The 14,572-nt window shown below is 38.4% G+C and overlaps 1 protein-coding gene across 2 annotated transcripts in view; it reads right to left on the reverse strand.

The window, feature by feature from the left end:
• The window catches only part of VPS41 (vacuolar protein sorting 41 homolog (S. cerevisiae)), a 110,018-nt gene that overhangs the window by 95,185 nt on the left and 261 nt on the right, over positions 1-14,572 (reverse strand). For both annotated transcript variants that reach the window (XR_775282.1, XM_010581769.1), the window contains exon 2: positions 10,680-10,718. Coding sequence is in view for 1 of the 2 variants with exons in the window: in XM_010581769.1 (XP_010580071.1) it covers positions 10,680-10,718 (39 nt within the window). In the remaining variant the exon portion in view is untranslated. The remainder of the gene's footprint in view (positions 1-10,679; positions 10,719-14,572) is intronic.

Raw genomic sequence — 14,572 nt, forward strand, 5'->3', positions numbered from 1 at the left:
CAGAACCCAGAATGAACAGCTCAGCAAATACACTAAATTCAGCTAAGGAAACGCAGAGCGCACCTCCCATCCCAGCAGCACACCCACGCCAACTCACAGACACTCGGGGGGACAGAGCAAGAGGATTCGGAAACTCAGACAATTACCATCCTGTACTTCCGTGTCCTCCTACCATGCTTTAACAGCATAGATGTTCTTCAAATACATGGAAGGAAAAAGCAATTTTATCTTACTAATTCAGGGTTCACATATGCAAGTGAACACACTGCCCATTTGCAATACACGGGAATATGGCTAGTGAATTAAAAAATTAAGCAAAAAATCTGCTGCAACTGAAAACATCACACCAGAGAAGCATGTGACATAACACATGCAGGAGAATGAATATTCCTAAAGCAGTTTTAGAAAATATTAAAAGGCAAGTTGTAACAAATTGCTGGTGTCTTTTGATGAATTTAAGAAAGTAACATCACAATGTCGCAACACAGTTTGGAGATCCCTTCAATTTCCATTCCAGATCATGTTTTAAAGTCCCTGTATTATTTGGTAATAACACTGAATAGGTTTTTTGTTTTGTTTTTTTTGAGAACATGAAAATGAAGAAAAACTCCTAACCTTTATCCACTAAACAGTTTGTCATACTCATAATTTTAAGTACGATAACACCTAGGTTATATCTGTGATGGTGTCAATCAGCCTTCTCCCCCTCTTCCTTGTTATATTCCCATTTAATAGTCACGAAACACTCAGTCTTCATAAATCCTATTCTTGCCTTAAGATCACAGGCATCAGATTATCACTTGTACTTTAAAGATGAGAGGTAAAAGCTTTGAAACCCACATATTAAATTGGAATTGGTGTATCATCTACTTGATATAAGAAGGGCTCCAAGAATATTTTTGGACATTTGTCCACTTCCCTCTACCCCAAAAGCAAACATGCTTTTTGTTTCCTTACAGCAACTTTGAGTAACCTGACTTGCGATTAACTGCACTGAGCGTGCATGCCAAGCAGAGTCTTACTCAGCACCATTTGGAAAGCTCACCTTATTTGAAGATGATGACCAGTTCTGGTCAGAAATGGTGGGAGGAGGGAGGTTTGCCTTTGGAAAGTTTTAGAAGTCAAATTTATCAAAAGGTACACATTACCAAGGCGGGCAAAGACGACATATCACTATCTGTGTAAAAGACATAGTTATTTACTCAAATTTCTTCTGCTGTAACATGTGACTTCTTCAGTGTTTACCTCTGATGCCGCCATTTTTGAAGGAAACTGCCCACAGGACAACGTATCGCCTGCCATTCTGACATGGGAGTCAGAAAAACCCCTAGTCCAACTCGGGTTTCTCCTCAGAACTGGAGCCTAAACACTGGTTTTGAAAAATAATTTAAGGAATCATTATTTCTGATAAAAATAGCTGGAAATTCACAGTACAAAGATCTGCCAAAATTTGTTTTCATTGTTGCAAAAACAGTAGTGGATTGTTACTTCATATAATCAAGAAACACATAAAGTGCAATTTAAAAGCCTATTCAGTCCTTAAAAAGATAAAACCTCAAAGTCATGTATTAAAGATCTTCAAATAGATCTAGCTGTATTTGCTTTTTAGAAAAAGATTCCTATGTTCTAAAATGATGCAAACACCACACCTTTCCTGCTGCCCATTTCTAGGTCTTGCCCTGCCTTCTTTTAAAAGAAAAAACAAATCCAAAAGCAAACCAGAAGAAAGCACTCTATCCTCTACTGTTTTGGCAGATATATCCACTTGTGTTGAAGAAACAAGTGACACAGAGCGAACAAAGAGCATTATAATAGAAGAATACATAACTATTACAAAATGCAGCTTCATCACTACTGTTTCTTCATCCCTAGGATACCGTTTCCAGACTTGGGTTCCTGTTTCAATGATAAAGGGACTACCTATGCCGTTTTCAGGATTAGGATCCTGACTCAGTTTCTCTCAATGCAAACAGATCTCTAACACTAAAGGGATGCCAAGAAAAACTCAGACTAAAGCCTTTAACCTTCAAAAGCCCAGTTTGCTAGATTGTGCACAAATTGGAACACAATTTTATTGCAAGTTCTTGTTCTATTTACTGTGCTGAATTTAAATATTAAGCACTTTACCAGACCCTCTGGAGACTAAAACTTATTGAGAGAGCATAAACCTCTTTTCCTCTGTTACTTTCATATTAAAATGTTTGTTCCTACAAGAAAATTTTAACAAACCAGAAAAAATAAATTAGTTGGTTTAAGAATAAGAATAGCAAAGAGCATTTCATCTTTAAGTCACTGGTTCAAAAGCCAGCAGAGCATTAGTGAATAAAAGCTAGAAACATCAACAGTCTTGTTTATTAGCCTGCTTAGCCAAAATTTTTTTCGGGGAAAAAAAATCCCCCCAAAATTTCCTATAAAGAGAGGCATATTATAAAATTACTGCTTTCAAGTGACCACCTGGGTAGCAATTTCAACAAAAACACAAACAAATTACTGAGGCAGGCATGGAGGACATACTATTCTCTTTGTAAAAGACCCGATTATTTACTCAAGTTTTGTAGAACACTTGCACGACACAGTGCGAAAGAGCACAGGCTGCTGTATTTTGAACCCTATATATATAAGTTTTGTGAGAATTAATATAGTTTGGAATAAATGTTACAATCGTTTGGAATAAATACTAAAAACCTATTCAAGTGTCCAACCTGTAGGAGAATTAGTTTCTCTTCTGCAACTATTGCTACACAAGACAACAAAACGCATGAAGACTGAAATTTCTAAACCATGAACACACATTTGTGATTTATGCTGCTAAAATATTTTCCCCTAATTCTGTGGTGAAAATACAGTAATGTTAGCTCAGTGAAGGAAGTGAAGTGAATAACCTCCCATCCAGTTCCTTTATGATTCCTCACAAGGCAAATCACCAATACTTTCCCAGTACCTGGCTGTAAAATTGGTAAATATGGATTAGGATGGTAACATTTCACACAGCAGTTTTCTGTTCTCCCCATGCATTTTCCACAGGGATTTATTTAATACCTTGATCTCTTTGGGAAAATGCAGACATACACCAGGAGCAAGGAATTAAGATGATACGGCTGCCTGTGAATATGTATCAAAATGGGCTGCATTCACAGTATAAAATGACACACAGATGAAAGGCAAAGCAGAGAGCATTTTATTTCTTCACAAAACTGTTGTGGTATACAGAGTATCACACTATATTTGCGGAACATGAATTGAAGATTCACTCCAGGTTTGAAGGAGCTGGGCACCAGCCAAGTCATGAAGCAGAAGTAACACAGAGATGACATACTGCACATGAGCAATCATCATAAATGGCATGTTAAAAAAAAAAAAAAAAAAAAAGAGTAGTAAGAAGTCCATATAGTACAATTTGGTTTCATTTCAACTCCCACCAATTTGTTTTATTTTACTGGTAGTTTTGTGTGTGGCAAAGAACACCTGAAAAGTTTCAAATCCACTTCAGTGTTCAAAAGCACAGGATCAGTCCATCCACATCAAGTGCACCATACCAAGGCAGCACAGGATAGGCTGTTTTATCTTCCACATCCAAATCCAATTCCAACACTGAAAAATCCAAACAGTTCAAATCTCAATGAAACTACACATTTCTACTTGTATTTTTCTTTTGCTGAGTAAGGAACTTGGGCAAACATTTGTTTCCCCTGTGAACACTACTTGAGCAGCCTGGTTGCCACCTTGTGATGTACTGCATATGAAAACCCTACAGTGCAGTTTTGGGAACAGCAGTTTTTAAAGTTCACCCATTTACCACAGTGGAAGAGCAAGACGGTAAAAAGCTGAATTTCCCTGCAACTTTCCTTTTTTCAGCCCAGAGCGTTATTCCACCCAGATGAATACATTTAGTATTTTGGAAAAGTCACATCTGCATACTCTCTTAACACACTAGCTTTGCAATTGCATTTAATTTATGTAGCATGCACAGCAGCATTTTTACTTTTTATGTATTCCACAACACACAGATAGAACAGGCACTTCTGGTTAATATTAATAGCTCATTAAATGAAGTATCTAATTTTCACTCAAAACCACAAGATATTAGAAGAATATAGCAATAATCCATTTTTCCTGCAAGTCAATCCTCTAACGATGTATATTATAATGTTAGTTACTAGTCACTGCAAACTTGTTTTTCAAATTAATGTATTAAAAGATTCCATTTAAACTTCAATAAATAATTTACTATGCTCATCCTACTGACTCAAATTGATAAATTATTTGCATGATACATTTTCTCATTAATAAGGAGGAAAACTTTCTATTTGGAATTTATATATCTTTTCCTTCCATTCTCCCCATTTAAAAGGCCAATTTCACTTAAAGGCATGCGGGGGGAAGCAATCTCTCTTCAGATTGCTCAGGTATGTGAAACAGAATATGCTTTTTGACCATTTTCCTCCCATTTTATATTTTTAAAACAACTGGAAGAGAAAAATGGCAACCTAGTGTACAGCTATTCAATAATAAGGAAAAGAGGCATGATGAAAAGAAGTACTTTGCCAAGGGTCAGACAGGAGATCAAAAAAAGGCAAGTTGGACTGAGGTACACCAGCCAAATGTACTTTTCAACCATCCATTTTTTGTTGCAATGGTGATGTCCCTTCAAAAGCTACTAGCCACAGAAGAGCTCACCTCTTCCAGCCCAATGCTCCACACTCTATGTTAAGAGAACATTTTGATGGAAACAGAGTATGACAAGGAGCCTTCTTTATCAGACGCTTTATTTACTTGAAATTATTTAATTGCTTTGACCTAATCCAGACCCAACCAACAAGACTAAGATTTGGAATGCACTGAAAAGGAAAAAAAAACATCAAGGCTTTTTAGTTGCCTCTTTTTAAGGCTTACATGTTTACTAACTGTGCTCCTGCTCTGATCGGTTTTCAAAACCTTAAAGAACAAAACCGCTATCAATTTCAGTGGTAGAAATGTCTCAGTGAGGGATATTTCTAAACCACCAGAAATTGTTTCAGCACTGGGTTAACGAAGAATTTCTACAACACTTTCGTCTCTACAAACTCTCGTAGAGCTTATTAATGTAGTGTTTAAATAACTAAAAGAATAAACTAAATGAACAAACACATCCCTTTTACAGGGTACCAGCGATCAAAGATCAGAACACCAGCCAAAAAAAATTAAGACCAAGAGATAAAAAAATGGAAGTGCTAGACTGGAAACATACGCAACACTGATTACTAACACACACAGGTACCTGGTAAAAAAACAGCAATGCACATATTAATGCAACTTTTAAAAAAAAAGTTATTATTTTTAATAACTTTTTTCAGAAAATTTACAACTGCACCCACCTGCTTTTTTTTTTGGGTGGTTTCCTTTAGGAGGCCAACAATACAAAACAAAAAAATTTACCCTGTAGTGCAGCACCCACCAAAAAAAAAAAAAAAAAAAAAATCACTGAAACTCCTTCCATAATCACATTTCATGGGACTTAGCATTCATTTTATGATTCCAGTGATACTTTTTCTTGAAAAAGTGCTCCTTGTAAAGAAGATACATCCTGGATCAGGGCAATCTGCTCATATTCCCAGCAGTAAATTAGAAAGGAGCAGAAAATTTTAACGAATAGCTAACCAAAATCCAGGATGACAACTTAGCTTTGATTCCCTCATCAGGTTGGAAGGTTCTGTTTTTTGATATAGCATTACTTTAATTTTACAAGTACCTCACATTCACAAATAGGGTTTGAAACCCTCTCTTTACTTCTCAGAGGTAGGAAACTATAGCTCCATTTTATAAGGGGGGGATGGCAGGGGGTGGCAGGCAGGCAAGAAAGAGGCAGACCATAATTAACCTGTACATGTAGTCTGAGGTTGAGACAGAAGCTGTAGGTCCTGGGACACTGAGGCATGGTTCCAAACATTTTTCTGCTACATGCAAGTTAGCTGAAGTAACCATGACTAATTTATGCAGACCAGTAATTTTCCAGGGTGCAATATATGCTTCTATCAGTACAAATTAAGTCTCAGTAGGAATGTTTTGTGCACTACATATACAGTGAAAACAAAAATAACATTCACTTGACCTCACAAGATTTCACAGTGTAACATAATGAATGGTGACTCTGCCATACTGTGCAACTATAACACACTGTAAATAAACACACTCTATAGCAATACAGTGCAGAGCAGCATGGACATTCAGGGAAACTCAAGCTGGCTCTTTAATAAGCTTTCTTTTGAATTAAGAGATACAAAACCAGTTCCTTTCTTCATAGAATGCAAGTGATTCATAGGTGCATTTTGCATTTCACAATACATGCTGTTGTGTGCACTACTCCACTGTTAATTATTCCTCGTTTTAAATTAAAGGTCACTTGTTCTAAATTAAAATAAAAATTTATTTAAACCACTCCACAACAGTCCATTATGTAATATAACAGGATTCTCTCATTAAAAGCAAAACTTTCAAAGACAAAATTACAAGCTGAGCAGCAGCATCAACTTAAAAGCAAGAAAAAAAACCATTGTGCATCTCACCTTACCACCACGTTGCACTGCTACTGAAGGAAGCTTAACTATTTATTTATACATTTAGTAGCATCATCTTTTGCTAACTAGCTGGCAAAATGTAAGTATCTGCCTGACAGAAAACAGCTCAACTGAGAAAAGTAAGATTTTACAGAAATAGACACATTGCAAGCAAGAAAATTAATTTGAAAACAGAAATTCAGAGTCACGCTGTACATAATTTATGCAGACTTTTTTCCTCCACAGCTTACAAAGAGCCAAAAGTCAGATTACTTTGTTGTCTATTTTAAGATCTCATCAAATGTGACAGTCCAAACATGTAGCTCCAGGTGCTGTAAAATAAATTTTAATAAGCCAATGAAACCACATTGTACTAGGACTTTTCAGCCAAACCAACCTGCTCAGGCTTAGCCCCAAATGTAGCATATTTGATGATTAGACAGGGTTGGTAGAAATAAAGCAAATATATTTCACAAGCACAATTTAAAAAGCAAAACCAAACAACCAACCATAAGATACAAAAAGAAAATAATTGTGCTTCAAGACTGCAGTAGAATTACTTCGCAAATCAAGTAGGTTTTTTCTTGAGAATTAAAAGACTGTGTTAGATATACTGCTTCCCCATCATAACGTGGTATAATATATAGCAGTCTGTCTATAGGAAAAGAAAAAGCTTATAATACCCCCTTATTGTATATAAGGATATGAAATAAACATGTAAGTTGTACTGTATTTACCAGGAAAGATCTATTACATTTCTACAACTGCTGACACAAGTAACTACCACTATCTCCGTGCTGAAAGGTCTGTTTAGCATCTGAACATATGCACCACCTCTGCTAATTAACACCTTTGAATTTTACACATTCTGATTTTAAACTTGTCATGGTTTAACCCCCAGTCAGCGACTAAGCACCACTCAGACACTCACTCACTTCCCCCCCACCTAGCGGGATGGGGAAGAAAATCGGGAAAAGAAATAAAACTCGTCCGTTAAGAACGGTTTAATAGAACAGAAAAGAGGACACTAATAGTGATAATGATAACACTAATAAAATGACAGAAATAATAGAAGGATTAGAATATACAAGCAATGCACAATGCAACTGCTCACCGCCTGCTGATCGACACCCAGCTAGTCCCTGAGCAGCAAGCTGCCGCCCCCCCCCCCCCCCCCCCCAGTTCCTAAACTAGATGGGACGTCCCATGGTATGGAATACACCGTTGGCCAGTTTGGGTCAGGTGCCCTGGCTGTGTCCTGTGCCAACTTCTTGTGCCCCTCCAGCCTTCTCGCTGGCTGGGCATGAGAAGCTGAAAAATCCTTGACTATGGTCTAAACACTACTGAGCAACAACTGAAAACATCAGTGTTCTCAACATTCTTCTCATACTGATCTCAAAACATAGCACTGTACCAGCTACTAGGAAGACAATTAACTCTATCCCAGCTGAAACCAGGACAAAACAGCTGAAAACTATTAAACACTTAAGCAGCCTTAGGAACTCAATTTCCCAGGAAGCATGAGTTGGAACCAAACTTAAAATGAAGGGCTTTTAGCTGACGTACATTCAAGACAGTCAATTTTTGCAGACTCCCACATTTGAGGCCTATTACAAAGCTCTAATACCAAGTCTGTGTGAATAAGCACCCTGGCATTTGTTAAAGAGCCTGTCATTCAAAACAAACCAAGCAAGCAGTAAGTTAGAATTAGCATCTTATTTAAGATGAGCTGCTAAAGGAATGACACTAAAAGAGCTGCTGCACAAAACAGAAGCACTGTATGTTTGATCCTTTACTAAGATAATGGCACAGCAGTGTAAAAAATACAGAAAATTTTTGTTTCCATATTTTGTTTACATGTCCAGTTCAGACAGGGACATCATTTACTCAAAACCAGGAATTTAAAAATTGTGTTCCTCCATAATAGAAAAGACTTCTATAGTATAACTTGGATATGCCATGTGCCCTCTGAAACCAATAGTAATAACTTTCCATTTTATGGGAAGAAATTAAATTAAGTGCAAGACCAATTGTATATGCAAAAATCTTTATTACTATGATGATAAGATGTCTACAAATTCCACGCCATAAATATTTTATTTTTAATGGGTAAAACTGGACACAGGTTGCAAGGATTAGGATCTCAGATTCTAGTACTGCCACCATAAAAATCTATCCCTGATTATTCAAACTATGGGCCACCCAAAAGAAATAATACAATTTTATGATCACAACAGCTAAGAGTGAAGCCATCAGTTCAATCTTACCTCTGACCATACTTCAAGTAACATAAGCAAGCACTGACAACATTTAGACTTTGTGAGCCTACCACTATTTTTGGTTTCTATGTGAATGATCATTAGAAATAGTCTAACAAGTGATGTAAACACTAAGACTGTAAAAATTGTTCACTACTTCCTTTAAGTACTTTCTAAACATGGTTTCAAAGTTTCATTTCATCAGCTACCTGTGTAGTGTCAAGACACTACAGACTGGACTTGCTATTTGAAGACAACTCATGAAAAACATTTTCACAGGCATTAGAATGACAATTGGATTGTCCTTTTGATCCAACATCTATGTTCTGAATATGAAAATTTCCTTTTCACTTCTTGACACATGTGAAATTAACATTAAAAATAGACATCAACGTTAACAGAGGTCATGTTGAAATTTTATGACTGTCAATTTTGTGAAAGCTGCATGATGCCTATTTTTACTTAAGGTAAAAACAAATAAAACCCCAACAATCTGGCAACCCATTTATGATTAATTCTGCTGTAAATACTTATTCACTACAGGCTAAAATGTTGAAAGGCCATTAAAAAGGCCACTAAAACAAGTTCTCGCTTGCAATAGGCTTTAAAGAAAAAAAACCACCTTAGCAGGTAGGTGTTTGTGTTCACCGTCCTGTGAATGTCAACCCTTGACAGGATTACTACTAAATTCTACTACTAATAATTATTCTACTAAATAGTGAGTCTTTGCCCAGTCATTGCCTATGCACACTTCACATCACAAAGCAACAACCAGAATGAAACCATTTCACATTGGGCAAAAAAAGTCTGGTCCAGGTGGCTGTTCCACACAGCAATGTTAAAAGGCCAAAGAAATCCTTGCTTCTCACTAGGAGTGCCCTCCAGTGCCACTGCAGACAGCCACTCATCAAAGGCAGATGGGACAAAAATTATCCCACAAGAAACAAAGCCACCATCCTCTGTGAAAAGATTTTTTCAGAATCCACTACTGCAGTCTCTGCAGTACCCACTGTCCTGGAAATTAGGACTTCTGCCTGCTTAGTGCTTAAACCTAGATCCCAACCATGAAGATTTGTCCCTAGGTGAAGAACAGAAAATCTTCCTAACAGCAAGTCCATTAAAGTTTTGGAAGCCTAGGAGCCACTTTCACTTAGATACATTACGGGTGAAAACACTCCATCAAGGTAATACCCTGCTCTGTGTCATCTGTTCTTCCTGGTGTCCACAACTGAAGCTGCTCAACCACTCTTATTTCTTCCTTCTTGTCGCCACCCTAGACCACGGTGAAGTCAATTATCTCTTTCCAGATCTCCCATGGTTCCTTCATGTGATGGCAGGTTTGGAGTTACTGCACTGCTGTTTGGGGACAAATTGTTGAACCCTCTGTAGCTCCCTTCCTCTCTTTACCCCCAGCCCACTTTTTCCAGCACCTACAGCAGGGTAGGCCGACCTCTCCAAAACATGAGACAATTTTTGACAAAATGTCATCTCAAGAACAGAGACTCTACAGAACATGATTAAAACTAGACTATGAAGTGAAGCTATTAAAATAACACAGTAATTACCTGAATGTAGTATTACTGTATATATAATTATACTGACAATTAAATTTTTATTTGATCAAAACAGAAGTGCATGCATTTAAATTTGCCTCTCAACAGAATTTATTTTACTATAATGGGGCAATTCTGGGTTTTTTTAATATAAATAAGCTTCTAATAGCAAATCACAGCTCCTTTTTAATAGTTTAAGCCCAGATTACCATTCCTTGCTACATAGTACCAGCAAAACTTCTAAAACAACCAACAAGGTAGTATTTTTCCCTCCATACTGACAAAGAACCAGCACTGACACAGATTAAAGGGTGAAGCATTTTAAGCAGGCTTACCTCAGATTCATCTGTTGATTCCTCATTAGATCTGGTTTCCTGAAAATAACACAAAGAACAAAGGGGAAATTAGCTAAGTACATATATAACTGAGCAGTATTTCCCATTTTAAAGTACTTTTTAAACCTTTATTAAGAAACAGAAAACAAAGCGGAAGCAACTCAAAGTTCAGTTTCCATCCTTTCCATTCACACCCAATTTGTGCTTGCACTTGCAATCTAGTGCCACACTGACACTCAGTGGCACCAGTCAACTGTGATACTATCATCAGTTACCCTAAAAGAGCGTGATTGGATCACCTGAGAATCTGTCCCTGTGAGAGCTTCCCTCCTTCCAGAAGTAGTAGCAAGTTTTGCAAAGCAACTGCCCATGTCTTGACTTGCAAGGCAGAATAGCATTCTCATGTCATCCACAAACTAGCTTTGGTATTCAACTATCCAGCTGTTAATAGGCTTATTTTAAACTTAAATAATTTCAAACCATTTTCCATAGAAATGCAGCATTTAATGACACTCCTTCCCATTCTCCGTCAATGCAAGCCATGTGGCTTTCTCTTGCCTTTGAAGCAACTGTACCTTTAAAACATCTCTCTCTGGCAAGACAATGATTCTTACTGTCCTACAAAAAAAATTTTGTAAGTCAACTCCTGCTAATCTCTCACCTGTCCACTGAGAAAATCTGCTGATGCAATGCCTCCTCAAAGAGGTCAGCAAAATGAAGATTTACTTAACGTATTTATAGTTATCAATAGCAATAAAAGATTACAACTAATACGCTGACAGTGAATGTAAGCATTTTAACAACAAAATATGATACAAACAAAGAACAAGCAAGAGAGAAGGCAGCATTTCAAATCTTATGAAGTAGTATTTGGACAGTAAGATAAATAGATATAGAATTTCACCAGAGAAGGCAAAAAAAGAGACAGTTACCAACAATTTAAAGAGAAATGGAAAGAGAAGAAAATTTAATGCACTGACAACCAGTGTAATTTTTAGTTTATCACACTTATTTATTTTCTGTGTTCACAAAATGCACTGATTGTGACCTCTAGGCAAAAAGCAAATGCCTCCTTTGCATTAGTGGAGGTTCACCTTTAGTGACCATAATGACCATTGCGACAGATGGGGAAGAAGAAAAGCAGCATTTCTACTTGCTCCTCGAAACTCAGTGCAACATGTTACCATGATTACTGCCATCTGTTTCCTCCATTTTACTCACTACAGCCAGGTCCACCTCTAAAACACACATACCATAGAAGGGTATGATATGAGTTGGGAAATCACAAGGAGAAAGAACATGGGCGTCAAGGGAAGATGAAGAGGGAGTAAAATCCTGGCAACCTTTCAAGATTAGGTTTGACTTTGCAAGTAAAACTATTTGTCCATCAGTCTCACAGTCTCTACTCACAAGATGCAGTTACCTTTCAGGAAATAAAAATTTTGTTACATATAACCTTTGTGCATCTTAAAGTCTACTTAACAATAACCGAATGAGGACAGAACTAAAATATTGTGGTTTAACACTGCCAGCCTATTGGACAAGCTGGAGCAACACACAAATTCCAATGCAAAATATCACCAGATTCCTTGTAAAAAAACCTGCCTTTCTCTCCTGAATACCAAGAGTTGCCTACTCAACTCCTTAATAAATCAAAACTATTGGCACTACCATTTTGATACAATTCACATAGTTTGTAACAACAGGATAATTCATTTAAAAAAAAAATAAAATCTCTTCTGCCAAACAAAATAAGCAATTACAGCAAGTGACATTTTTGTTGGTACACATGAGACTTTCTAGTGCAGCTACACTGCTTACTTCCCCCCCACCACCCCCCGGTTCTAATTGCTTTGGCTATTCAGAACATAAATGTAGGGAAAGCCAGCGACGATAATTTTCAGGATGAGTTCACTGTCTAACACCATGCAGACAGACTCACACACATGCAGGGTGGAGTAACAGCCCACTTGCTGTTACAGCAGCTGATCCTTTACATCCACCTGAGTCACTTAATAAAGATTAAACTGAGTTGCAAGTTGTTATGTGCGAAGGCAGCCTTGGAAAATATTGGCCTACAAAATCAGGGCACACTGGAATTTGATTCAAATAATCAATCTGTTTTGATTTAGGACATGTAAAATGGTATTCCTAATGTATTCACAAGCCACTGCAACTGCAGCTGCTAAATTTCATAAACAGCATACAAATTCAGGAAAATGCTTCAGGTCTTTATGTTTTACTGCAGAAAATAACATGTAAAAATTCAGAGAGAGTCTTGGCTTAGGAAAGAAATGCAGAAACTGTATTTGTGTTCCCTGACAAGAACTTAGCTGAAGGTGCTTAGAATTGACCCTTACCTACTAACTCACTTTGCTAGCAACTTACTATGAAAAGTTTTTTGCCCAATTTCTCCCACCTGCGCAGGCAAACTGGAAGAGTAAACTGCAGTTATGACTGCCCTGGGGTTTTGTTAGGTTCCTCGCCCCTCCCTCCAAATGCATGAGCAGAGAGGATTATCTCCCACTTCTACTTTTTAGTAGCCTTGTAACTGTGAGAAGGAAATCCCTCAACAGGGCTTTGTAGATGACCAGAATCCCAAATCATGTAGGAATAGCTGTCATTGGTAGGTTTTAGACTCTAGGGGAAAAATCAGCAGTACACTTCAGCCAGCTGGCAAATGCTGTTGCTCAAGTAGCCTAAGAATGGAGAAAGGGAACACGGATGAGGAAACCACAGAAATGTGAAGTAATCTCTCACCATTGTAATCTCCCACTTAGCAGATACAACATAACTTCTCAACAAATTCTTAAGCTGGTCTTCGAATATGATGGATATAGGGTTTTCCCTTCCCTGCCTTTACAAACATCAGATGTTATCCACTGTATGTTTAGGCCCATTACTTAAAGCTGCTGGCAGGGGAAAACCGTGAAACTTGGGTTTCAAAGAAACCTACACACCCAACATACACATCCCTCAGCAAGGGCAGGCATGCTCCCTGCAGGAAATAAACAGAAATGAACAAGGTAACTTTCCTACCACACTCCAAAGATAACAAAACGCAGGCTGTTTTAATCTATTATTAAACAAAAATACTTGTTCAGAGTTGGTTTTACCCTGAGAAGTTTTTCAAATGCTGCCACAGCTAAAAATTCAGCAAACCAGGGGATGAAGACTCCCCCAAAGAGGCCAACTCCTCCCAACAAAACCCCTGATGGCAGGGAAAGTGGAAACCAGATGCCAATCTGCAATTAAGCCCAATTCCCTTGAAGTAATTCTAAGACTCTCCCACCTTTAGGCATTCAAGACAGACAAGCATCGCACAGCTTAGCTGTGCCTCAAAATCCTGGCTCAGCAAAGAAACATTCAGAAAGTATCTGGAAGGACCGAGAACTTCACTTCTTGCTTTTACTTTATTTTTCTTCCTCACGAAGGAGCAGTCTAGGCAGGGGGAGCTTTAGGAGGACACCCACTTCAGAGAAGCACGGGTCACAAGCACCAAACTCCTCAAATTTTGTCTCAGGAGAAAACTCCCCTGTTGAGATGAACTTGCTCATGTCTCTTGTGCCGCTTGGTAAACGATAGCTTCTCAATCATTTCAGACGGACCCTTCAGCTCTTTAATCCCGGCTCTACAGCGGTACCAGCTGCATTTCTAAACCCCTCCCTCCCGCCCAGCTCCCGGTTCCTGCATCGGGTGTTACCCAAAAAGCGGAGCCCTCAGGGCTCGCGCCGCCTCCCCCGCCCGTCTATCAGGTTTTTTAGACAAAACCCGACAGGCAGCCTCGGGCAGCCCCATCTGCGCAGCGCGGCGGGGGAGAGGAGGCGTCCCACCGCCGCCTCCATCTTCTCTCCTCCGCCCCGGCGCAGCGAGGCTCCAGCCGCCGCCGCCGC

The sequence above is a fragment of the Haliaeetus leucocephalus genome, unplaced genomic scaffold, assembly GCF_000737465.1.
Source record: "Haliaeetus leucocephalus isolate CR32 unplaced genomic scaffold, Haliaeetus_leucocephalus-4.0 Scaffold808, whole genome shotgun sequence".
In the NCBI taxonomy this organism is placed as follows: Eukaryota; Metazoa; Chordata; class Aves; order Accipitriformes; family Accipitridae; genus Haliaeetus; species Haliaeetus leucocephalus.